Source organism: Oncorhynchus nerka, linkage group LG22, assembly GCF_034236695.1.
Source record: "Oncorhynchus nerka isolate Pitt River linkage group LG22, Oner_Uvic_2.0, whole genome shotgun sequence".
In the NCBI taxonomy this organism is placed as follows: Eukaryota; Metazoa; Chordata; class Actinopteri; order Salmoniformes; family Salmonidae; genus Oncorhynchus; species Oncorhynchus nerka.
The window spans coordinates 27,365,400-27,392,167 of record NC_088417.1 but is presented as its reverse complement, the minus strand read 5'-3'; the positions used below and the strand labels follow the sequence as shown (position 1 = coordinate 27,392,167).

The window sequence follows — 26,768 nt, the reverse complement described above, 5'->3', positions numbered from 1 at the left end:
GGAGGGATTCTAATTGTGGTTTTAAAAGAAAGCATGTATCATCAGCGTACAATGACACCTTTGTTTTTAAGCCATGGATTTCTAATCTGGATCTGATTTGAACAGCTAACATTAGAATGGCAATAACAAATAGATATGCCGATAGTGGACAGCCCTGTTTTACTCCTCTTGACAGTTTAAAACTTTCTGAGATGTAGCCATTATTTACTATTTTACACCTAGAGTAACTTTAACCCATTTTATAAGAGATTCTACAAAATTGAAATATTCCAGGCATTAACTCCAGTCATACTTTATCAAAAGCCTTTTCAAAGTCAGCTATGAAAACCAGGCCTGGTTTCCCTGATATTTCATAGTATTCTATTGTTTCCAGTACTTGTCTTATATTATCTCCAATGTACCGTCCATGTAAAAAACCTGTCTGATTAGGATGAATAATATCTGACAATACCTTTTTAATTCTATGTGCCAAGCATTTTGCTAGAATTTCTGCATCACAACACTGAAGTGTATGAGGCTTCCAATTTTTTTAATGGCCTGGATCTTTATGAATACCACTTGGATCCTGTTTCAGTAATAATGATATCAGACCTTCTTGTTGAGTGTCAGATAATATACCATTTATATAGGAGTGGTTAAAACATGCTAATAACAGTCCTCTGTGTATATCAAAAAGGTTTGGTATAACTCCTCTGGTATGCCATCCAGTCCTGGAGTTTTCCTGGAATTAAAGGCTTTAATCCATCAAGACGTTCCTCCTCCTGTAATTTGGCCTTCACATGAGTCTTTCCGTAGAGATGTTAATTTTACATTATTAATAGGGAAAAAATCCATAACATTAGCTTTGGTTTGTGGAGATGGAGGAGACTGAAACGAAAACATATTCTTAAAGTACTTTACTTCAATGAGTGACTTCATCATTTGTAAAAAAGTTTCAATAAAACATATTTGGTAGCATTTCTATGTTGAAAATTTAAAAAGAATTCACAGTCTGATTCACAGTCTCTTCTGAACAGTTGATGTTGAGATGTTTCTGTTACTTGGGCTGCAATTTCTGAGGCTGGTAACTCTAATGAATTTATCCTCTGCAGCAGAGGTAACTCTGGGTCTTCCTTTCCTGTGTCGGTCCTCATGAGCCAGTTTCATCATTGCGCTTGATGGTTTTTGCGACTGCACTTGAAGAAACTTTCAAAGTTATTTTTCCAGATTGACTGACCTTCATGTCCTCAAGTAATGATGGGCGGTCGTTTCTCTTTGCTTATTTGAGCTGTTCTTGCCATAATATGGACTTGGCCTTTTACCAAATAGGGCTATCTTCTGTATACCACCCCTACCTTGTCACAGCACAACTGATTGGCTCAAATGCATTAAGAAGGAAATAAATTCCACAAATTCACTTTTTAAGAAGGCACACCTGTTAATTGAAATGCATTCCAGGTGACTACCTCATGAATCTTGTTGAGAGAATGCCAAGAGTGTGCAAAGCTGTCATCAAAGTGAAGGGTGGCTATTTGAAATATAAAATATTCTTTTTTGGTTACTGCTTGATTCCATATGTGTTGTTTCATAGTTTTGATGTCTCCACTATTATTCTGCAATGTAGAAAATAGTAAAATAAAGAAAAACCCTTGAATGAGTAGGTGTTCTAAAACTTCTGACCGGTATTGTATATATTTTCTACAACTATTACTTCATTCAGGGTGCCACGAGAAATGCATTTTTTTGTCTGCTTGTCCATTTGTGGTGACAGAAAGACCGACAGACAGACTGTATCTGTCCTTAAAGCACTTTTATGGCTCATATCTTGATTGTAATACCCGTGGAGATCACACCAACATTGATGCTCTAGAGTCTGTAACGGTGCTAGGTTATGTTTCCCTTATCAAGTTGTGGGTTGATAATCCATGTCAAAGGCAGTGTCAGGTTGCATAAATATCTGCTTGGGGCCTCTGTCTTGGTTATGGAGCGTATCGTTCAACCTCTAGAAGCTCTCCTCTCTGCTTCCTGGTCTCTCCTAGATCATGATCCCTATGTACAGTATCTGTCCCATATGGCACCCAATTCCCTTAATAGTGCACTACTTTTGACCAAGGCCTTATCGCCCCTGGGACAAAGTATATAAATATTAATGCAATGCTTGGCCTTTATTTCCTATGCGCATGGCCTGCTTCATACATTGCGCATTTACAATTTATACAGCTGGAGTAGAGCCTAATTCATAATTGGGTTCAAGTGTATCTATACTTCAGTCTGTGATACAGTCTCTCTCTCTTTGTGTGTGTATGTGTGTGCATGTGTGTGTGTGTGTGTGCGTGCCTGTGTGTGCGTGTGCGTGCCTGTGTGTGTGTGATTTGACGGGTTTCAGATGCTTACAGCTTTGACAGTGTCGTCCCTTTTCTCCATGTTTCTTTCTGTTGTGTGTGTGTGTGTGTGTGTGTGTGTGTGTGCACCCCTAAAATGCAGGTCCTAATATGGTACTGCACTGTCCCTCATAATGGTTGTAAATGATCAGTGATGTGCGGTCAGAGTAGGCAGGGTAGACAAATGTTCATTCTTTTTTGTTATTTCATGTTTTTCCTCAATGATTCTGGTGTTTTTTATGCTAAAAAATATCAACATTTGCTAAAACTGCATCCAAATCTCCAGGCGCCTGAGTTTTCATGCCTTCCTTCCCGTCCGTTCAGATCGTTGACTCACGTTCCTGACTCCAGTCACTGTTAATGGACAGGGTCAGCATATGCCTCGCTGCTTTGCCTAGCTTCGTTCGTTGCATTGAGCTGATTTCATATTTTGCACATGTGCGTTGCCTAAACATGTTGTGTGGATAAGCCTGGGGTAAGCTATGCACATTTGGGCGTGTCTACATAATTTGGTGCTCGCATCTCTCGAACTGAACAAAGCTAACTAGGTCCATGTTGGATTTCCATGGAAAACTTGGTATGATTCAGATGGAGACCAACACCTACACTTCCTGATATTCATGAGGGGAAGGTACAGAAAACTATCCGATTGAATGCATCACACTCGGCCTGACAGACACAGCAACCTGGAGCAGACAGCCGATCAGAGATGAGAGGAGAGGGATGTTCTCTCTCTCTCTCTCTCTCTCTCTCTCGCTCTCTCTCTCGCTCTGTCTCTCTCTCAATTTAATTTAAATTCAATTCAAATTGATTTATTGGCATGGGAAACACATGTTTACAATGTCAAAGCAAGTGAAATAGATAATTAACAAAACTGTCTCTGTCTAGCTGTTTCTCTCTCTCTTTCTGTCTCTCTTTGAGCTGGGGGGGATGGGATGAAGACATGTCTAACACACTCTCTGTTCTCTGTTGTGTACATGATACACTTGCCTCATCCTTGGCTCTCTAAACTGAGCCCACAATATCAAACACCTCCCCCAACCATCTTCCTTCACATATCATCGCAAAGTTTATTATGATCTGAAATGAGAGAGAGCGAGGAAAAAAGACTATAGAACAAAATAAATCCGCCGGCCACCCCCTCCCTTTACTCCACGAAGGGCTTAAGGAAGAAGGGTGAAATTAAACATGATTGATAATTGGCTTTGGGGATCCCGATGCATTATGACCATGTTGTGACTGCGTTTGGGCCTCAATTGACCATGAAATGTGCACTTTGTAAGGCTAAAATGCTTATTATTCTTTTCTCTCTCTCTAATGGTTGTCAGTCTGAGGCCAAATCATAAATCCGCAGCTGGAGACTCTCTGGCAGGTTTGTGGAGCTGTTTGTAATTGTTTAAATCCCTCTTGTGATGTGTTTTAAAGCCCCCACGGAAACGTAATTGCCTGTCAGATGCCTTTCCGGCTCAGCCGTTGCTTCTCTCGCACCGCTCTTCTCTCGATGCGTTCACTCGACGCCCTAGTCTCTCTCTCGCTCTCTCGCTCTCTCTCTCTCTTTCTCTCTCTCCACCAGTCCATGTTACAGTGTCATCTGATGCCGATCCATGCGAAACAGTTATAATTTGTCTCATCTATTTTAGGGCCCTCTTTTTCCAGTCTCCATTGTTTTGCATTGAATTGCATTTCGGTAAATGTACAGTGTGTGTGCATCTTCAGTACATCTGCAAATCCGCATCCACTTCATGCTGTGGTGTTGGTGCGTAAATAAATGGAATATCAATCCGACATGGTGTAACACGGAAATGCATGCAAGTGAATGAATTGTTAAAAGATCCATCCCTTAACAGAATTCGTGGGAGAACATTTTGGGGTATGAAATCTGCCCAGGTTTTTGACATGAACAAGAAATCAAATGCACGTGTATAATGTTGTAGCTCTTGGTTTTTCCCCAAAAAAGGAAAGGTGATGGCATCTTTCATTTAATTCAAATGTGTTCATGGTGATCATTTGTATAAAACTTCTTTTTTTTAAAGCTTGTGATAACGATCTGGTTCTGCCTGTGTTATTCTTTCAACAGGCCTCAGGAGCTGATGCCTTGGAGTTGAATCTGTCTTGCCCACATGGTATGGGGGAGAGGGGCATGGGACTGGCCTGTGGGCAGGTAAGCCCTCAGCTCAACTACTGTGTGCCTCTGTGAACAAACACCTTTTTGGCTGACTGACTGACTGAAGACTCAACTCTACTACTGACGTTGTCATAGTGCACGCCTCACTGACTTCTCAACTGCTGTAAGCCTCAGTGCAGACTTCAGACTCAGACTGCACTTGACTACAAGTTGAAGTATCGACTACACACCTATTTTTGTGAACATCTGGTTAGATACAGCTCTTATAAAATTGAATGATCACACTGTCAGATACACCAGACAGTCTGCTTTCTAATGGACTCTGCTCTGTCACGGAGAAACCACTGTTCTACCACTACAGCTGAGCGGAGTCAACAACTCCTCTCTGTTGCTCTGCTACTGACTCCTACTGTACGATGCCATGGTGGTGACTGATAAATAGCATTCATCATATCAGTAGTTCATTACATCGGCAGTGTGGAGGTAGTTCAACATGGCTGATTTTAGAAGATTTTCTGAGCGAGTAGCTGTAGCTCTATGACTGTCTGAATATCTCAGTGTGAGAGTGATTTATATTCAGGGCGTGTCGAATCAGACTCGAAGGTGGAGCTATACACTTGGGTGCTTTTCCCAGTGTAGGAGGAGTAAAAGGGGGTGCGTGATCTGGTACGAGGTGGGACACAGGCAATGAAAACCACTGAAGGAGTGGGTTGGAGCGTTTATTCGGGTTTAATGGAGACTGACTCCACTCCAATGGAGCGTCGATGTCTCATCAGCGCCCTCCTAAAATACACATCTTTCTATAATTTCACATTTAGTTGAAACATTTAATGATTGTAATAATCCATACGGGGCAATCCTTCTCTATCTGACTTGGCTTCTCTCACATGAGATGCTGCATTGTCTGAGTTTAATGTGGCGTTTGGTTAAACGGTTCGAGCATGTGACTGTAGTCAACACTTCTATTTGTTCGCTTGATGCATGTCATCAGTGTGGAATATGAGATGGGATGGGCAGATCAGTCACCAGGGAATATAATGTCAGTTTAAATAAGCCTTTGGCTGTTTAACGCGTTACTGCTCTTTTTAGTTTGATCTTTTATTTTTTGTTACGGACGTTGCTTCTTTTATTATTTTTCTTCTGCTCTTAACCCCAACCGTACACCATGTTGTCCACCGGTAGACGACCACACACCTTCCCTCACACTGTCTAAACTCACCGTTTAATGTCAGAGACGGTATGTGAGAACCTTCTTTTGCTAGCAGCCTATCTAAATGTTTACACATTAGCCTGTCTCTCTGCGAGGGTCAGTTGTGCTTTTGACTTGAACATGTGTGACACGGCCTGTCGTCTCACTGCTCGTAGCCCGGCGGTGCGGTGGTCAAGTCAGTAACAGGACTCTCTACTCTACCTACCTGACTCTCTTAACACCACCATGTCTTAACGTTAAAACAAGGTCATTAAAACGCAGAGTGGTGCTGCTCTGGAAGAGGACGGAAGGGGCCTTTGTAAAAGCCCGGATATCACAGAGTATCACACCTCTCCGCTCAGGAGGTTAATACTAACCCTCGTCAGTTTACAGCACGGCAGGCAGGCTGTTCTGACTTAACGGGGTGAAAAATATGTCAAAGCGTTTGAGTATACTATACTATCTGAAGACTGATATTCCGTACGCTGATGGTATTGGGATATTGCAGCTTTACAGCTGTAGAATGCTGTAGTGTAGCTTGTAGCCCACCAATCCTGCCTAGAGTTGATCTCAAGATGCTCTGAGCCTCCACTTAGCTCTCATTTTGGATGGGAGCAATACAATGTATCCTTAGGCACAGGATACCATGCCCTCTCAGTGTATGTGGATGTACAGTACAGTACGCATGTATATTGAGTGGGAGGTTTAGCTTGTAGCTCCACATCACTAATGATGAAACAAGTCTGCTATAAACAGCACAGTGACTAAAGCAGTGTGTGATAAACAGTACAGTAAGTGATGAGTGCTGTTACTGTATGTGCCTGAAACAGCACACAGCAAGTTACTATACCACAACCTAAAGGCCTTAGTTATCTGGATACGAATAAAGGCAAAGAATGGAAAGCTGTGATTTTCAATCTTACCATCTTGACTTGAGTCCCACCCCAGGCCCGCGGTGGAGAGGGGAATGAATGAATGAATGAAACGAACGTAGGAACGAACGAGTTCCCGTCTATAACCGGGGAAGGAGACAAAGCTATTTTCTCTCACAGTAGCCGTAAATTTCCAGAGTTATATCCCCTCTGCCGTTAGATTTTCTGCTGTAAGACAAAAAGCTAATCAAAGCCATGTGCCCGCAGGCAGGTAACCTCGGAGTGAACTAAAGAGAGGGAGGCAATATCATTCCATCACAACCCGCCGCTCCGCGTGCCACCTCACAACGCAACAGCGGGAAAAACATTCGTTCCGACGCTATGGAAATGGAAATCTCATTTGAATGTCTTATTAATTTGCCATTTCAATCAGTCATTCACAACTGCTCCCTCGGATTATATAACCAACGGTAGCTACTTACTGTACTGTTCTTTTTTTGAAGATGAGTAGTTTAACATTTTGTTGTAAAAAAAAATTAAAAATCTAATACAGAAAGGATACACCACGTTTAACCCTTTATTAGAAAATATTACAACGCATAGTCTTGGCATTAGGGCTCTGCTCCTTCAGGGTAGCTCACTGCCAGACCTAAGCATCATGTAAAGATGCTAAAATAACTACAGGAGGTGGGCACGATATGCTATATAGAATGTTGTGCGTTTCAGACTGAAGAACCCATAAACGCCATCAAACAGACCGCCTCTAGCAAGCGCAACATCAACCCAGCACTATTGCCTTAAGTTAACTCAAACTTGTGCTACTGAGAGAGGAGAGATACTCTTGATATGCACGGTGGTCGCTTCTCCGTAGGCCATGAAGAGTAGGCGGAAAGATGGATCCCTGAGCAGACTACCCACCGAAGGGTCCTGACAGCCGAGATTAATTGAATCCCTGCTATTGGACCATAATAAAGAAAGGCTTCCTTTCCAAACGGAAATTTGGAATAGAAAAGACATATATGGTTATATAACAGAAGACATCGTACGGAGGGAAGACCAGACAATGACTGCTGCAGTGGCCATGACATACCATTTAAATTGCATAACACGAACAAACCCCCAGAACCGAAAACTAAAATGGTAGCTACATATAACCACCTGTGCTATCCAAATAGCCTAATGTCACTACTGATACATGCACAGAGTGCACAGTGAAAGTGACGTGATAATCTAAACCTAGGCCTACAACATAGAGTATCTGAGCTGAAGCTTACGCCTAATAGTGTATGCCGGTAAGTCATGAGAGAAGAATAGAGGACGACCTGGTAACGAGAAGAAATAGACCCCGTAGATTGCTAGAATAAGCCTGCATATTAGTGTGTCTGAAATAAGCTCGCTGACAGAACGTTTACATTAGAGGTGATTGACGCTTGATCGTCAACAGCGGATCGCCATGTGGGTGTTTAGCAAGCCCACAGGATCTAGGTAATGCTAGAATCAGGAGCCAATCCACATGGCTGGAAGCTAAAAGCAAGCCCTGGTTATTCATTGCAACGCGCTACAGTATCAGCTTCCCCACTAAGGTTCAAGGTGATAACTTGAAATCTGAGGGAAAACGTTTTCGGTTAAAGTTAGGGGTGATGGGGTATGTTGGCCGAGAGAACAGACTATGCCCCAAAACTGGCATTGGGAAAACAGAAAGTATACAATAGATATGATAGACTAATTCTACTTAGCTAGCTAGTTTGTAGCTGGCTATTAGCAACAGTAGAGCAGCAACATGGTTGATCCTCGCAATCAATGACAACCCTGTAGCAGCCAAACCTTGCAACATGAGTTTATTGAGCGGCTCTGATGCGATCAGCTGATGCGACCAGGAAGGTAGACTTTGGTTCCGTTATCTCATATCTCTTATTCACGTTTGCCTTAGCAACCACAGGTTAGTAATTTCTCCCTCCTTCCCTTCCATAACGCTTCTCCATACATCCTCTTTTTCCTCCTTCCCTTCCATAACGCTCCTCCATACATCCTCTTTTCCCTCCTTCCCTTCCATAACGCTCCTCCATACATCCTCTTTTCCCTCCTTCCCTTCCATAACGCTCCTCCATACATCCTCTTTTCCCTCCTTCCCTTCCATAACGCTCCTCCATACATCCTCTTTTCCCTCCTTCCCTTCCATAACGCTTCCCATACATCCTCTTTTCCCTCCTTCCCTTCCATAACGCTCCTCCATACATCCTCTTTTCCTCCTTCCCTTCCATAACGCTCCTCCATACATCCTCTTTTCCCTCCTTCCCTTCCATAACGCTCCTCCATACATCCTCTTTTCCCTCCTTCCCTTCCATAACGCTCCTCCATACATCCTCTTTTCCCTCCTTCCCTTCCATAACGCTCCTCCATACATCCTCTTTTCCCTCCTTCCCATTGATACAGCTTTTCCACTCCTCCGATTCACAAATTAAAACCGAAGCCTCCTCCCCGAGCTATATTCAGCCCCCTTTGAACATGCAGCCTGGTGACAAACAGCTTCCATCATATATATACACACACACACCCGCTCTCCCGTTGAGAGTCTGGGGTTGTTAACGAGAGAGCTGACCTCTTGTGACCTTGCTCTGTAAAATTAAAATTTCAGGTGTAAGCCTGTGGTAACCCACCCTCCTCTCTGGCGGGCTGGGCTGTCTCAACAGCCCTCACCCCCTCCACAACCCTGCCTGGGGGTGATACACCTCCCCTTCTCCTCTCCCTCTACACACACACGCTCCTCCGCTGGGGCCGCCCGTCGTGCTGAAACTAATCCACATGCCAGCTTGCCCCGCGGAAACAGCTCACCGGGAGAAAGGAAAAGAAAGAAATACGTCAAAAATGTCCGTCAAGTACCCTTTCCACCAACTCTTTTCATTTCATACTAGACCTCCCCTCCTTAACGGCTAGTGCCCCTTATTCGATTTTCATCATCATGCCCCCTTCTGTACTGTTACAATCAGTCAGTCAGTCAAGAGGGATTAGTGTTTTGGAATGTGTTCATTCCGTTCTGATGGAACCTGGAATGATACAATCCTCGGTGTGTCCCATCACTGGGGGTCCTGCTCTCCTCTGGGAATCATGCCCGTTGTAGAATCCACAGTACGACGCCTGCGTGTTTTTCATGTTGACAGCATGTTTGTAGCTCGTCACACCCTCCACCTCTCTGCCAGACCTTCAGGTTATGGTCTCAGAGCGCAGAGGTACAACAGGGTCTGCTCTAAGACCTGCTCTCATAGAGAAGAGACACAGAATGTCTCCCTTGCCAGAACCAGTAACAGGCCTGTCAAACAGGTGCTTCGTCTCTCCAGCCAAGCAGAATATGTTGTACAGGCAAACTGCAATAGGAGGGGGCTTAGGTTTAGCCCTCCCTCCTCCCTCTGCCCTCCACCCTTATGCTCCCCCCACGGCCTATGTCCCACACAGACTGGAGTGCTAGCTGGCCTGGCCCCCATCTGCTGTGTAATAAGCTGTCTGTCAGGGGCCCAGGCATGCCTGGCAGGGAGAGCTCCACCTCTGTGAGAGCAGGGTTCTTACAAGCAGCATCTGGTTGGGCAATGGTGCTTGGCTGGAGGCCATGACCCAGCCTCTTGTGCTGAAGTAGCCATAATGCAATTTCCCATGACCCTCTGGGAGGATTGGTTTTAGTCCCTCTTCTTCCTGTGTGGCGGCCGGGGCTGCCTGGTTCGAGAATATTAGAGAGTATCTCTGTCTCTGCTCTTGCTCTTTCTCAAAGAGAAATATTATCATACACATCAAGCTAATAAGCATTTTATTTTTATCTCAAAATAATCAGCTATTCTATGACTACAGCCAATGCCAATTGCATCCATGACCCGAATACATGTAGAATCCACTGAAGGTCCTCTTCGTCCAAGGTTTGGCTAGTAATTACATCATTGTAGCACAGTCTGCATATCCACTCATTCCCACCTTTGTACACTGATACTTACGCAACCTACAAATCAACCTAGAAATACATCCACTGCTTCAAGTATTTCTGATACATTGGCTGTGTGCAGGATCAGAAATATCTATCCAATGAATCTCCCCAGGAAAGCAGCCAGCGCTATCAACCATCTCTAGGGAGCCCAGATATAAGGCCTCTCTCTTTCTCTCTGTCTCTCTCTCTATCTGTCTTTGGCAGGCAGGTAGATGGGAGTGGACTGGTTGAACCCTCCTCTCCACTCTTGTTTATACACTGTTTGTAAGTCTTGAATAAATCAAGTCAAATTGCTATGGATGGCACTTGCTAGAGACACAAGTGCATAAATCTAATATCTTATCCAAATCCTGGAAGTGAATTGTATTGTCTCCTATGGAGTAACCTTCCCTATGTCCTCTTGTCCACCCTTAGAATACATTTGGCATATTTTTAGGCACCAATGTGATTATATTCACCCCTATTCCCCTCCCACACACCTCACCCCTATCCCCCCTATCCCATCCCCCCCACACCTCAGCCCTAGTCCGCCTAGTCCCCCTCCCCCACACCGCACTCCTATCCCCTCCCCCACACCTCACCCCTATCCCCCTATCCCCTCCCCCACACTCACCCCTAGTCCGCCTAGTCCCCCTCCCCCACACCGCACTCCTATCCCCTCCCCCACACCTCACCCCTATCCCCCCCACACCTCACCCCTATCCCCCCACACCTCATCCCTAGTCCCCCTCCCCCACACCTCACCCCTATCACCCCCACACCTCACCCCTTCTCCCCCTCCCCCACACAGCACCCCTCCCCCTCCCCCACACCTAACCCTTATCCCCTCCCCCCACACCTCACCCCTATCCCCAACACCCCACACCTCACCCCTAGTCCCCCACCCCCACACCTCACCCCTAGTCCCCCCCCCACACCTCACCCATAGTCCCCCTCCCCCCACACCTCACCCCTATCCCCAATCTCCCCCAATCCCCCTTATCACACCGCACTCCCCCTATCCCCTCCCCCACACCTCACCCCTTATCACCCCTCCCCTACACCTCACCCCTTATCCCCCTCCCCTACACCTCACCCCTTATCCCCCTCCCCTACACCTCACCCCTTATCCCCCTCCCCTACACCTCACCCCTTATCCCCCTCCCCTACACCTCACCCCTTATCACCCCTCCCCTACACCTCACCCCTTATCCCCCTCCCCTACACCTCACCCCTTATCCCCCCTCCCCTACACCTCACCCCTTATCCCCCTCCCCTACACCTCACCCCTTATCCCCCTCCCCACACCTCACCCCTAGTCCCCCTCCCCCACACCTCACACCTATCCCCCTCCCCCACACCTCACACCTTATCCCCCTCCCCCACACCTCACCCCTTATCCCCCTCCCCCACACCTCACCCCTTATCCCCCTCCCCCACACCTCACCCCTAGTCCCCCTCCCCCACACCTCACCCCTTATCCCCCTCCCCCCTCACCCCCCCCCCTAGTCCCCCCCCCTCCCCCACCTCACCCCTCAGTGCCACTCTTAAAGTATATGTTCAGACGCAGGCCAAATATCATTCTACAAATAGCTGTTATTTTTGATGTGCTACTGAATCACACAGCATGACCTGGAAATAGAAAGGAAATATTCAGTCAGAGGGAAATGTGTTTCCTTTCTTTCAGGACCCTCCATTTTTTTATATATTTTTTTACAAATCCATTTATTGCTAATAGTTTAAAAAATAAAATGCTAACCTTTAGTCCGTGTGAGAGGCTGACCTCAGTGCTCAATCTGCTTTGCACACAGACCTTGTAAATATCACTTCTTTATACAGTAGAGTAAAACCCATTGCTCAAGGCTGTGTATACCAACAGTTATTGGATATGTCAAAAAAGAAGCCCATTTCCTCTGAAATAAAGAGGTGATGGAGAGAGGATCAGAGTGAGAGAGAGATGACTGGGTGAGAAGAGGGCTGAGAGAGAGAAAGAGAGAGAAAGAGAAGAACAGCGAAACAAAATGAGGTGAGAGAAGAAAGGCGCATACAGACAGATGAAGAGAGGAGGGAGGGCTGACTATCAGTGAAGTACAGAAGTACACAAGAGCCTCTGTAATAATAACATGCTCTATAGAGCTATGGTCAAAAGTAATGCTCAATATAAGGAACCGGGTGCAATAGGGGGCTCCAAACAACAAATGATTAACGGATTTGAAGTTGGGTTTAGATATCTGTAAAACAGAGAAATACTGACTAAGCTTTATAATAAGCTTCACCATTACAGGCATGTTGAAAGGGATGATGCTGATACATTTGATTTTGTATTAGATTTTCTGGGGGTAAAAACCCTAAACAGATCCTCCCTCTGCCCATTGGTAATGCCACCTCATCAGCCAACCTGTTTTAGATGAGACATGCTAATGATTTAACATCCATGTGAAAACCGAGCCTGCATCCCAAATGGCGAATTACTACTTTTCACCAGGGCTCATATACAGAATAGGGTGACATTTGGGACACTTACCGTAGTGGGGCTTCTTCAGAAACCATGACTATTTTCTACCCATGCACTCCCAAGTTCCAACAGATAACAGACCGGTAGCATTATGCAACTCCAACCCCTTCTCTTCTCTCACCTCACTCAGTCGGCTACACTCGTTTACCACCATCACCACCCCTCTCTTATTGTCCTTTATTTGTCTGTTTGTTCCTCAGGATACAGAGTTGGTGCGTAACATCTGCCGCTGGGTGAGACAAGCTGTCCAGATCCCCTTCTTCGCCAAACTGACCCCGAACGTCACCAACATTGTGGATATAGCCATGGCAGCACACGAAGGTACGCTAACTAGCCCCACTTACTTAGGCTAAGTCCCAAATGGTACCCTATTCCTTATGTAGCGCACTACTTTTGACCAAACCCCTATAAGGCTCTTGTCAAAGGTAGTGCACTATGTAGGGATAAACCTAAAGTCAATGTTCATTGAATATGTTGTACTCAAATGATTTGTTGGTTTGTTTCTTTTTGATGTTCTTTTTTTTCTCCATAGATGGACTTACATGAACTGTGCATAATAGTTTCGTCCTGACCACCCTAGAATGTAACTGGTAGTTTACAGTCAGCTAGCTTCATGTAGTGACCGTAGCAGACTCATATGAACGTGTTCTCTTTCTCCCACAAAACACTTCTGCATCATTTTCGTTTGAAAGCCAAGTGAGAGACACAACCCCAAACAACATAGAGACACTAATGGAATTACTTGGCACAGTGAAAGTCCACAGGCATCTAAACAGACGCCCTGCTGTGCTCCACAGTGCACTGCAGGACCCTTTAAGGTGCTGGTTGATTTGGCCCTGGGTTTGGCTGGCGTAGCCGAGCCCTGTGCCCGGTCCCCCACAGCTAATGACTAAACGTGTCCCTGCAGGTGGTGCAGATGGCGTCACAGCAACCAACACGGTATCTGGGCTGATGGGGCTCAAGGCAGACGGCACTCCTTGGCCTGGCATTGGCCGTGGCAAGAGAACCACATATGGTGGCGTGTCTGGTAAGTGTTGTCTGACTTGCTGCTTTTCCCTCTGCTCCTCCGGGCCGGAACAGCCAGAGTGTGTGTGTGTGTGTGTGTGCCAGTGTGTGGGGGTTTAAAGGGGTGTGCTGTAGTTTAAATGCTGTGGTCTTGGTCCTCTACACTGCTGTTTTTATGGGGCTGTGCTTTGCGAGACACTGAGGCTGGACACTGTCTCTAATAGCAGTGACATATGGACCAGAATGAGTCTGAAAGTGCCTCTAATGCTTCCTCTGCTCTACTGGGTTGAAATGGGAGAGGCTGAATAAAGGGCGACTGCAACAACCTGCCACAATCATTCCGAGAGGGACTGAGAGCACCCACTTTTCTTTTTACAGTTTGAAATATTGTTTTAGACTGAGTGAGATATCTGGAAGGTGTGTATACAAGCAAATGTTGATTATTTGATGTGGAAACTTGGTGTGTAATTACCAGAAAAAACTTTTTTTTTTTAAAGTTTTGGTTAAATGTTTTTCTGTGCACTGGATATTCTAGTGGTGTACTGGATATTCTAGTGGTGTACTGGATATTCTAGTGGTGTACTGGATATTCTAGTGGTGTACTGGATATTCTAGTGGTGTACTGGATATTCTAGTGGTGTACTGGATATTCTAGTGGTGTACTGGATATTCTAGTGGTGTACTGGATATTCTAGTGGTGTACTGGATATTCTAGTGGTGTACTGGATATTCTAGTGGTGTACTGGATATTCTGGTGGTGTACTGGATATTCTGGTGGTGTACTGGATATTCTGGTGGTGTACTGGATATTCTGGTGGTGTTATTCTGGTGGTTTACTGGATATTCTGGTGGTGTACTGGATATTCTGGTGGTGTACTGGATATTCTGGTGGTGTACTGGATATTCTGGTGGTGTACTGGATATTGTATTAGGATCTCATGTTTAAGGCGTTTTACAGTGTTTACTGTCAGTCTCGTGTAAGAATCTCTTTCTCTCAATAGGATGGAAGTTTCACCGTCAATCAGGTTTCCTTTATTGAAAAGAAACCTTGAAATCACAGCCAATGAGGAAAAGCCTGGCGTATAATAGTTTTTTGCTCATTGTGCAGTATGTCAAGCATTTACTTGGTTCTCAGTCTCCATCTGTGGTAATTACACACATTCTATGGAGATAAAAGCAGTATTTAGGCAGACTATGACAGGTATGGTCAATCTCTGCAATGACGCTCTCTCTTGAAGATCTGTTTCCTGATATCGTGTTCTTCTTCTCCCATAGCGTAACCGTTTGATTATCGTATCCTGTAAAGAAGGAAAGTGTTCTTACTTGCAAAGCCTTTTGGGTAAAACGTGCTCATTCTCATTTTCAGTCTGTTTGAGTGATGTGCACAGGGACTTGAAACAAAGGAGCCAGAGGTTGCTATGAGATGTTGACTTTGTCTGTGAAAGGGAAATCTCTTCTATGAAGACGTTATAAAGGGGAAGAGATCTACTGCCTTCAAAAGAGAACACACTGCCCCTCCTAGTCTTCTCAGATTTGATGTATTTCAGATGAACATGCCTTTTGGAGTTAGTCACTCTGTGTCATGTGGAAGGTGTGGTCTGTAAAGAGGTATAGGCCACATCAAATCACATTATACTGTCATTGTAGTGATCTTATATGATGGACAAATGCAACTATATGAGAATTACTGTACTGTAAATGTCTTCAAAAAATGTTCTTTAGTTTTCCTTGTTTCGTTCATTTAGACCGATTCCCACTCTCATATCACCTCACTTCCAACCAATCCTGGTTTGAGAGGACAACATAATGTAACCCTCCTATTGGTGGAGACATGGTACACTGACTGACTCAATAATGCATGGAGCTACTGTTTCTTACCTTGGCCCCTCCGTGTACCTCACTGTTCCACAACCCTACTGCTGGCCTGTTGGCTGTTGCATTGTTATTGTCATTTATGAGATAGCAGCATTATCTTATGACACTGCCCTTCAGTGTGACTAGTGTCACTATTGTGTCCATAAGAAAGTCCTGTGTGAACTGCTGTGACCAAGGCTCTCTGATGTTGGACCCCCCCTCCCCTTTCTTCCCCCCTCTTTTCCTGCCTTTCTCCTTCCTCCTTTCTCTTCACTCCAGTCTCTCTCTCTCCCCCTCTCTCTCTCTCTCTCTATCTCTATCTCTCTCTGCCCTCATCCCTATTTTCTCTCAGCTCGATTTCAGTCCCTAGCCTCAGCCACCGTATCAACGTCAGTGAGAGGAGAAAAAGGAGCCTTAGGAAGGCAATGTACATTAACAATTTATAGGGAAACTATTGCAGCAGTATTTTATATATATATATATTTTTTTTATGACTCAATGTCATCTTTTTCCCATTTAAGCCATGGCTGCCGGCTCCTGTGAGTATCCCCCAGGAGTAGGGTGGTGGTGCAGGGGCACCAGTGGAGAGGGAGGCAGGCATCTATCACCTACCAATACCGCTGCAGGGACACTAGGCCCACCTTCTCCCCTCCTCGCTACTTCTGGTCAACCAGAGAGCAAAGAAAGTCCAAGTGAACAGACTGTTAGATAATGTACAGTAGGCTACTACCTTTTACAATACCCTAGTAAAGTACTTCAAATACTATACAGTCTTTTTTTATACTTTATGCTCAGTGTAAATGTGTGTGTGTGTGTGTGTGTGTGCGTGCGTGCGTGCGTGCGTGCGTGCGTCAGATCAGATGCTGTTTAAAGGCTTATCTGTCAGGTTTTCCTTGACGTTCTGTTATACCCCCCACAGTCTCCCCCACCCCCGTTATATTTACTACGCCCAACGCAAAGCCAAACAGACACAAATGTCAACTGCTCGGTTTGAAGTCTCGCTGCACGTAAAGCTTGACATTTCACCAGGAAAACACCATTTTTCCGAGACGTACATGTTTCATTTTTCACGTTGGGTTTTGTTGGGTTTTTCTGCACCTAGATGTTTTTCTCCTGCCATAAAGCAAGTCAATAAAGGGACTTTGATCTATACAGTATATGATAGCTTCTGCTTCCAACTAAACAGTATAGCCACTGCCTTCAGTTGGTAATGGTGTTTTCCAGGCAAAGCTATGTTTGTTTTTGTTGATACATTTATATAAATGGACTTTTGGCAAGTGCATTTGTTCCATGCAGTCGATTGATCAAAAAGGATATGCGATGCCCTTGCACGTCTTTGTAGAACTTTCAAAGATTACAGCATGAAAAAAAGATTTTGCCCTGGGCAGGTGCGAACACTGAGATCCATAATCACTTTCCCTTTCTCAATGGCTTAAAAGTCTGTATGTTCCTCATCTTCTCCATCTACTACACCTGCATTGATCTGAAAGAACTGACCAGGTGAACGCCAGCCTAATGATAAGCATCTACCGTATTGTTTTCACCTGTCAAGTATTTTCCAATTAGTCCAGATGACGGCTTGTAGGCGAGGAGAGGAGATACTTTTTTAGACAATTGAGAAGGAGGCAGTATCTTGAAGTGAACCAGGCCACTCCAAGGGTTAGCTAGCAGAATGGGAGGTATGCTCAGGCATAACCACAGCTCATTTCAGAGGGATTATTTGAAGTGGGTTGGGAGGATGAGAGAGAGAGAGACGGAGAGGAGAAGAGAGAAATAGAGAGGAAGAGGAAGAGACCCCACACAGAGCACCAGGACAGCAACACAATTAGACTCAACCAAATAGTGAGAAAACAAAAAGATAACATTGGAAATAATTAATAAAAACAGAGCAAACTAAAATGCTATTTGCCCCTAAACAGAGAGGACACAGTGGCAGAATACCTGACCACTGTGACTGACCCAAAATTAAGGAAAGCTTTGACTATGTACAGACTCAGTGAGCATAGCCTTGTAATTGAGAAAGGCCGCCGTAGGCAGAAATGGCTCTCAAGTGGGACACAATCATGAAGTGGAACGATATTTCAAACTTTTTTAACAAATCAAAAACTGAAAAATTGGGCGTGCAAAATTATTCAGCCCATTTACTTTCAGTGCAGCAAACTCTCTCCAGAAGTTCAGTGAGGATCTCTGAATGATCCAATGTTGACCTAAATGACTAATGATGATAAATACAATCCACCTGTGTGTAATCGAGTCTCCGTATAAATGCACCTGCACTGTGATAGTCTCAGAGGTCCGTTAAAAGCGCAGAGAGCATCATGAAGAACAAGGAACACACCAGGCAGGTCCGAGATACTGTTGTGAAGAAGTTTAAAGCCGGATTTGGATACAAAAAGATTTCCCAAGCTTTAGACATCCCAAGGAGCACTGTGCAAGCGATAATATTGAAATGGAAGGAGTATCAGACCACTGCAAATCTACCAAGAACTGGCCGTCCCTCTAAACTTTCAGCTCATACAAGGAGAAGACTGATCAGGGATGCAGCCAAGAGGCCCATGATCACTCTGGATGAACTGCAGAGATCTACAGCTGAGGTGGGAGACTCTGTCCATAGGACAACAATCAGTCGTATATTGCACAAATCTGGCCTTTATGGAAGAGTGGCAAGAAGAAAGCCATTTCTTAAAGATATCCATAAAAAGTGTCGTTTAAAGTTTGCCACAAGCCACCTGGGAGACACACCAAACATGTGGAAGAAGGTGCTCTGGTCAGATGAAACCAAAATTGAACTTTTTGGCAACAATGCAAAACGTTATGTTCGGCGTAAAAGCAACACAGTTCATCACCCTGAACACACCATCCCCACTGTCAAACATGGTGGTGGCAGCATCATGGTTTGGGCCTGCTTTTCTTCAGCAGGGACAGGGAAGATTGTTAAAATTGATGGGAAGGTGGATGGAGCCAAATACAGGACCATTCTGGAAGAAAACCTGATGGAGTCTGCAAAAGACCTGAGACTGGGACGGAGATTTGTCTTCCAACAAGACAATGATCCAAAACATAAAGCAAAATCTACAATGGAATGGTTCAAAAATAAACATATCCAGGTGTTAGAATGGCCAAGTCAAAGTCCAGACCTGAATCCAATCGAGAATATGTGGAAAGAACTGAAAACTGCTGTTCACAAATGCTCTCCATCCAACCTCACTGAGCTCGAGCTGTTTTGCAAGGAGGAATGGGAAAAAATGTCAGTCTCTCGATGTGCAAAACTGATAGAGACATACCCCAAGCGACTTACAGCTGTAATCGCAGCAAAAGGTGGCGCTACAAAGTATTAACTTAAGGGGGCTGAATAATTTTGCACGCCCAATTTTTCAGTTTTTGATTTGTTAAAAAAGTTTGAAATATCCAATAAATGTCGTTCCACTTCATGATTGTGTCCCACTTGTTGTTGATTCTTCACAAAAAAATACAGTTTTATATCTTTATGTTTGAAGCCTGAAATGTGGCAAAAGGTCGCAAAGTTCAAGGGGGCCGAATAGTTTCGCAAGGCACTGTAAATACAACCCATATTTATGTTTTATTTATTTTCCCTTTTGTACTTTAACGATTTGCACATCGTTACAACACTGTATATAGCCATACTATGACATTTGAAATGTCTCTATTCCTTTGGAACTTTTGTGAGTGTGATGTTTACTGTTCATTTTTTCATTCTATTTCACTTGCATTGGCAATGTAAACATATGTTTCCCATGCCAATAAAGCCCTTTGAATTGAATTGAGAGAGGTGGTGAGAGAGACGGAGAGAGAGTGACAAAGAGGAGAGAGAGTGACCGAGAGGAGAGAGAGTGACAGAGAGGAGAGTGACCGAGAGGAGAGGAGAGTGACCGAGAGGAGAGCGAGTGACCGAGAGGAGAGCGAGTGACCGAGAGGAGAGAGAGTGACCGAGAGGAGAGAGAGTGACCGAGAGGAGAGAGAGTGACACAGGGGAGAGAGAGTGACACAGGGGAGAGAGAGTGACACAGGGGAGAGAGAGAGAGACTGGGCAAGAGAAGGGGAGAGAGAGCGAGAGAAGGGGAGAGAGAGCGAGAGAAGGGGAGGCAGAGAGCGAGAGAAGGGGAGGCAGAGAGAAGGAGACAGAGACAGAGAGAGGAGACGGACAGACAGAGAGAGGAGACGGACAGACAGAGAGAGGAGACGGACAGACAGAGAGAGGAGACGGACAGACAGAGAGAGGAGACGGACAGACAGACAGAGAGAGGAGATGGACAGACAGACAGAGAGAGGAGACGGACAGACAGACAGACTGACGGACAGAGGGAGGAGACGGACAGACGGACAGAGGGAGGAGACGGACAGACGGACAGAGGGAGGAGACGGACAGACAGACAGAGGGAGGAGACGGACAGAGGGAGGAGACGGACAGACAGAGAGAGGAGACGGACAGACAGAGAGAGGAGACGGACAGACAGAGAGAGGAGACGGACAGACAGACAGAGAGAGGAGACGGACAGACAGACAGAGAGAGGAGACGGACAGACGGACAGAGGGAGGAGACGGACGGACGGACAGAGGGAGGAGACGGACAGACGGACAGAGGGAGGAGACGGACAGACGGACAGAGGGAGGAGACAGACAGACGGACAGAGGGAGGAGACGGACAGAGGGAGGAGACGGACAGACGGACAGAGGGAGGAGACGGACGGACAGACAGGGAGGAGACGGACGGACAGACAGAGTGAGGAGACGGACGGACAGACAGAGTGAGGAGACGGACGGACGGACAGAGTGAGGAGACGGACGGACGGACAGAGTGAGGAGACGGACGGAAAGACAGAGTGAGGAGACGGACGGACAGACAGAGTGAGGAGACGGACGGACGGACAGACAGAGAGGAGACGGACAGACAGAGAGAGGAGACGGACAGACAGAGAGAGGAGACGGACAGACAGAGAGAGGAGACGGACAGACAGAGAGAGGAGACGGACAGACAGAGAGAGGAGACGGACAGACAGAGAGAGGAGACGGACAGACAGACAGAGAGAGGAGACGGACAGACAGACAGAGAGAGGAGACGGACAGACAGACAGAGAGAGGAGACGGACAGACAGACAGACTGACGGACAGAGGGAGGAGACGGACAGACGGACAGAGGGAGGAGACGGACAGACGGACAGAGGGAGGAGACGGACAGACGGACAGAGGGAGGAGACGGACAGACAGACAGAGGGAGGAGACGGACAGAGGGAGGAGACGGACAGACAGACAGACTGACAGACAGAGGGAGGAGACGGACAGAGGGAGGAGACGGACAGACGGACAGAGGGAGGAGACGGACAGACAGACAGAGGGAGGAGACGGACAGAGGGAGGAGACGGACAGACGGACAGAGGGAGGAGACGGACGGACGGACAGAGGGAGGAGACGGACAGACGGACAGAGGGAGGAGACGGACAGAGGGAGGAGACGGACAGAGGGAGGAGACGGACAGACGGACAGAGGGAGGAGACGGACGGACAGACAGACAGGGAGGAGACGGACGGACAGACAGAGTGAGGAGACGGACGGACGGACAGAGTGAGGAGACGGACAGACAGACAGAGGGAGGAGACGGACAGAGGGAGGAGACGGACAGAGGGAGGAGACGGACGGACGGACAGAGGGAGGAGACGGACAGACGGACAGAGGGAGGAGACGGACAGACGGACAGAGGGAGGAGACGGACAGACGGAGGAGACGGACGGACGGACAGAGGGAGGAGACGGACGGACAGACAGGGAGGAGACGGACAGACGGACAGAGGGAGGAGACGGACAGACGGACAGAGGGAGGAGACGGACGGACGGACAGAGGGAGGAGACGGACGGACGGACAGAGGGAGGAGACGGACAGACGGACAGAGGGAGGAGACGGACGGACAGACATGGAGGAGACGGACGGACAGACAGAGTGAGGAGACGGACGGACGGACAGAGTGAGGAGACGGACGGACGGACAGAGTGAGGAGACGGACAGACAGACAGAGGGAGGAGACGGACAGAGGGAGGAGACGGACAGAGGGAGGAGACGGACGGACGGACGGACAGAGGGAGGAGACGGACAGACGGACAGAGGGAGGAGACGGACAGAGGGAGCAGACGGACAGAGGGAGGAGACGGACGGACAGACAGGGAGGAGACGGACGGACGGACAGAGTGAGGAGACGGACGGACGGACAGAGTGAGGAGACGGACGGACGGACAGAGTGAGGAGACGGACGGAAAGACAGAGTGAGGAGACGGACGGACAGACAGAGTGAGGAGACGGACGGACGGACAGACAGAGAGGAGACGGACGGACGGACAGACAGAGAGAGGAGACGGACGGACAGACAGAGAGGAGACGGACGGACGGACAGACAGAGAGAGGAGACGGACGGACGGACAGACAGAGTGAGGAGACGGACGGACGGACAGACAGAGGAGACGGACGGACGGACAGACAGACAGAGTGAGGAGACGGACGGACGGACAGACAGACAGAGTGAGGAGACGGACGGACGGACAGACAGAGTGAGGAGACGGACGGACAGACAGAGTGAGGAGACGGACGGACAGACAGAGAGAGGAGACGGACAGACAGAGAGAGGAGACGGACAGACAGACAGAGAGAGGAGACGGACAGACAGACCGAGAGAGGAGACGGACAGACAGACAGAGAGAGGAGACGGACAGACAGACAGAGAGAGGAGACGGACAGACAGACAGACGGACAGACAGAGGGAGGAGACGGACAGACAGAGGGAGGAGACGGACAGACAGACAGACGGACAGACAGAGGGAGGAGACGGACAGACAGACAGACTGACAGACAGAGGGAGGAGACGGACTGACAGACAGAGGGAGGAGACGGACAGACAGACAGACTGACAGACAGAGGGAGGAGACGGACAGACAGACAGACTGACAGACAGAGGGAGGAGACGGACAGACAGACTGACAGACAGAGGGAGGAGACGGACAGACAGACAGACTGACAGAGGGAGGAGACGGACAGACAGACAGACAGAGGGAGGAGACGGACAGACAGACAGACAGAGTGAGGAGACGGACAGACAGACAGACAGACAGAGTGAGGAGACAGACAGACAGAGGGAGGAGACGGACAGACAGACAGACAGAGGGAGGAGACGGTCAGACAGACAGACAGACAGAGGGAGCAGACGGACAGACAGACAGACAGAGGGAGGAGACGGACAGACAGACAGACAAAGAGAGGAGACAGACAGAGACAGACAGACAAAGAGAGGAGACAGACAGAGACAGAGTGAGGAGACGGTCTGACAGAGGGAGGAGACGGACTGACAGAGGGAGGAGACGGACAGACAGACAGAGGGAGGAGACGGACAGACGGACAGAGGGAGGAGACGGACAGACGGACAGAGGGAGGAGACGGACAGACGGACAGAGGGAGGAGACGGACAGACGGACAGAGGGAGGAGATGGACAGACGGACAGAGGGAGGAGACGGACAGAGGGAGGAGACGGACAGAGGGAGGAGACGGACAGAGAGAGGAGACAGACAGACAGGGAGGAGACAGACAGACAGGGAGGAGACGGACAGACAGACAGGGAGGAGACGGACGGACGGACAGACAGAGTGAGGAGACGGACGGACGGACAGACAGAGTGAGGAGACGGACGGACGGACAGACAGAGTGAGGAGACGGACGGACGGACAGACAGAGTGAGGAGACGGACGGACGGACAGACAGAGTGAGGAGACGGACGGACAGACAGAGTGAGGAGACGGACGGACAGACAGAGAGAGGAGACGGGCGGACAGACAGAGAGAGGGGACGGACGGACAGAGAGACAGAGAGAGGAGACGGACGGACAGACAGAGAGAGGAGACGGACGGACAGACAGAGAGAGGAGACGGACGGACAGACAGAGAGAGGAGACGGACGGACAGACAGACAGTGAGGAGACGGACGGACAGACAGACAGTGAGGAGACGGACGGACAGACAGACAGAGAGTGAGGAGACGGACGGACAGAGAGAGGAGACGGACAGAGAGAGGAGACGGACAGAGAGAGGAGACGGACAGAGAGAGGAGACGGACAGAGAGAGGAGACGGACAGAGAGAGGAGACGGACAGAGAGAGGAGACGGACAGACGGACAGAGAGAGGAGACGGACAGACGGACAGAGAGAGGAGACGGACAGACGGACAGAGAGAGGAGACGGACAGACGGACAGAGAGAGGAGACGGACAGACGGACAGAGAGAGGAGGAGACGGACAGACGGACAGAGAGAGGAGACGGACAGACGGACAGAGAGAGGAGACGGACAGACGGACAGAGAGAGGAGACGGACAGACGGACAGAGAGAGGAGACGGACAGACGGACGGACAGACGGACAGACAGACAGACAGAGACAGACAGTGTGAGGAGACAGAGTGAGGAGACAGACAGAGACAGAGTGAGGAGACGGACAGACAGACAGAGTGAGGAGACGGACAGAGTGAGGAGACGGACAGACGGACAGAGTGAGGAGACGGACAGAGTGAGGAGACGGACAGACGGACAGAGTGAGGAGACGGACAGACGGACAGAGTGAGGAGACGGACAGAGTGAGCGGACGGACAGAGTGAGGAGACGGACAGAGTGAGGAGACGGACAGACGGACAGAGTGAGGAGACGGACAGAGTGAGGAGACGGACAGAGTGAGGAGACGGACAGAGTGAGGAGACGGACAGAGTGAGGATACGGACAGACGGACAGAGTGAGGAGACGGACAGACGGACAGAGTGAGGAGACGGACAGACGGACGGACAGAGTGAGGAGACGGACAGACGGACGGACAGAGTGAGGTGACGGACAGACGGACGGACAGAGTGAGGAGACGGACAGACGGACGGACAGAGTGAGGAGACGGACGGACAGACGGACAGACGGACAGACAGACAGACAGACAGACAGACAGACAGACAGACAGACAGACAGACAGACAGACAGACAGACAGACAGACAGAGACATTATTACTTGCAAGCTCTCTTCAACAGTGCAGTAGACATTATTAGAAATGTTCACAAATAAGTAATAAAAAGTAAAACAATAGTTTGGAATTATATACACAGTAAGAATAGTACAATACACTATTTTGTATTTTTAACACATTACTCACAGTTTACAGAACATAAAGTAAACTAAATAAATATACCCCCTCCTCCTTTTTTCCCCTTATTTGTCTGGCTACGTGATGTAACTAACTAGAAGGTGAGAGAAAGACAGAGGTTGGTGGTTGTGTTTCTGCTCCACTACAGTCTTTCTGTAATATAGCGCTAAGTACAGTACACCTCTGTGTCAGTGTGTCCTGGGTAATAAGAGGTCTTGGTGTTTCGCTCCATGGCTGAGGCATTCTACGGAGGAGAGAGAGAAACAAAGAGAGAAAGGGAGAGAGAGAGAAGCGGGTGGGGGAGAGGAGTAGTGATTGTCATTCTGGAAGGCTCTGCTGCTCTGCAGACGTGAGCGCTGGGTAATGATGGCGGGGGAACAGGGCTGTGCCGGCTGAGAGAAGAACAGGTTTTGGCTGAGGGGATTGGTTCCTAAGCCAATGCCTAATTCACAGATCCTATGTTAAGCCACATTATCTCTGCCTGTATGAACTAATGTGCCGAGATGCCCCCTAAACATTTTCCCTGGGATGAGATGGGAATCATGGGATGGAAACCGGGAGAGGAGTTAGCTAGCGTTAGACGCATGTCGGTGTTTGAGGCATTAATGCCCAACTCCCTCCTCCTACCTTTGTAGTCAATTGCATCCATTTGCAGGTCATAACGCATATCGTTAATGTTGGAAGGCCTCGGAATAGCCGAACAAGTTTCTTATATTTACATTTTTGTTCATCTCCAGGAGAGAGGACACACACACACACACACACACACACACACACACACTGACATACACTCTCAAACACACACAGAGCCACAATACATACACTCCCTCACTCACTCATACACACACCCACACACAGAGCCATGGCACACACACAGCCAGCCACAGTACAGTAAGTCTGATTAATTAAAAATGCAGTGCTGGTCAGCGCCGTGTCTACCTGATTGACTTCTCAGCCGCTGTCAAGATTTCAATATCATGTTAAATATTTTCTAAAGGCCAGAGCCTTAAATCTCAGGGGCCGGCACTAGACAGCGAGCTGTGAACGTAACCATAGGCTAACTGCTAATGATAAGAATAGAGGGTGTGATGAGGCGTCTGTAATACAGTCATTGGATTAGGCCATCAATCACCCGACATCTCCGGGGACAACGGTGAGGAGGAGACCAAATGGTGACAAGAGAAATTAGGAACAGAGCATGACTGGAATATTTGTTTTTCCTCCTATTTCTTTCTTCTCTTTCTCTATCTCTCTTACACTTTATCTTTCTCTCTCTCACACACACTTTCGGTGAGCTCTCTCTCCCTCTCTCTCGTGCTCTCTCTTTCTCTCTCCCCCACTCTCTCTCTCTCTCTCCCTCTCTCTCGTGCTCTTTCTTCCTCTCACTCTCTTCCTCTCTCTCTCTCTCCCCCACTCTCTCTCTCCCTCTCTCTCGTGCTCTCTCTTCCTCTCACTCTCTTCCTCTCTTTCTCTCTCCCTCTCTCTCGTGCTCTTTCTTCCTCTCACTCTCTTCCTCTCTCTCTCTCTCTCTCTCTCTCCCCCACTCTCTCTCCCTCTCTCTCGTGCTCTTTCTTCCTCACTCTCTTCCTCTCTCTCTCCCTCTCTCACGTGCTCTCTCTTCCTCTCACTCTCTTCCTCTCTCTCTCTCCCCCACTCTCTCTCTCCCTCTCTCTCTCGTGCGCGCTCTTCCTCTCACTCTCTTCCTCTCTCTCTCTCTCTCTCTCTCTCTCTCTCTCCC

The 26,768-nt window shown here is 47.7% G+C and overlaps 1 protein-coding gene across 1 annotated transcript in view; it reads left to right on the top strand.

Annotated features, from left to right (window-relative positions):
* LOC115105060 (dihydropyrimidine dehydrogenase [NADP(+)]-like) overlaps positions 1-26,768 on the top strand; it is a 206,812-nt gene that overhangs the window by 119,030 nt on the left and 61,014 nt on the right. The window contains exons 16-18 of the mRNA XM_065006803.1: positions 4,438-4,521; positions 13,208-13,328; positions 13,915-14,034. Coding sequence (XP_064862875.1) covers positions 4,438-4,521; positions 13,208-13,328; positions 13,915-14,034 — 325 coding nt within the window. The remainder of the gene's footprint in view (positions 1-4,437; positions 4,522-13,207; positions 13,329-13,914; positions 14,035-26,768) is intronic.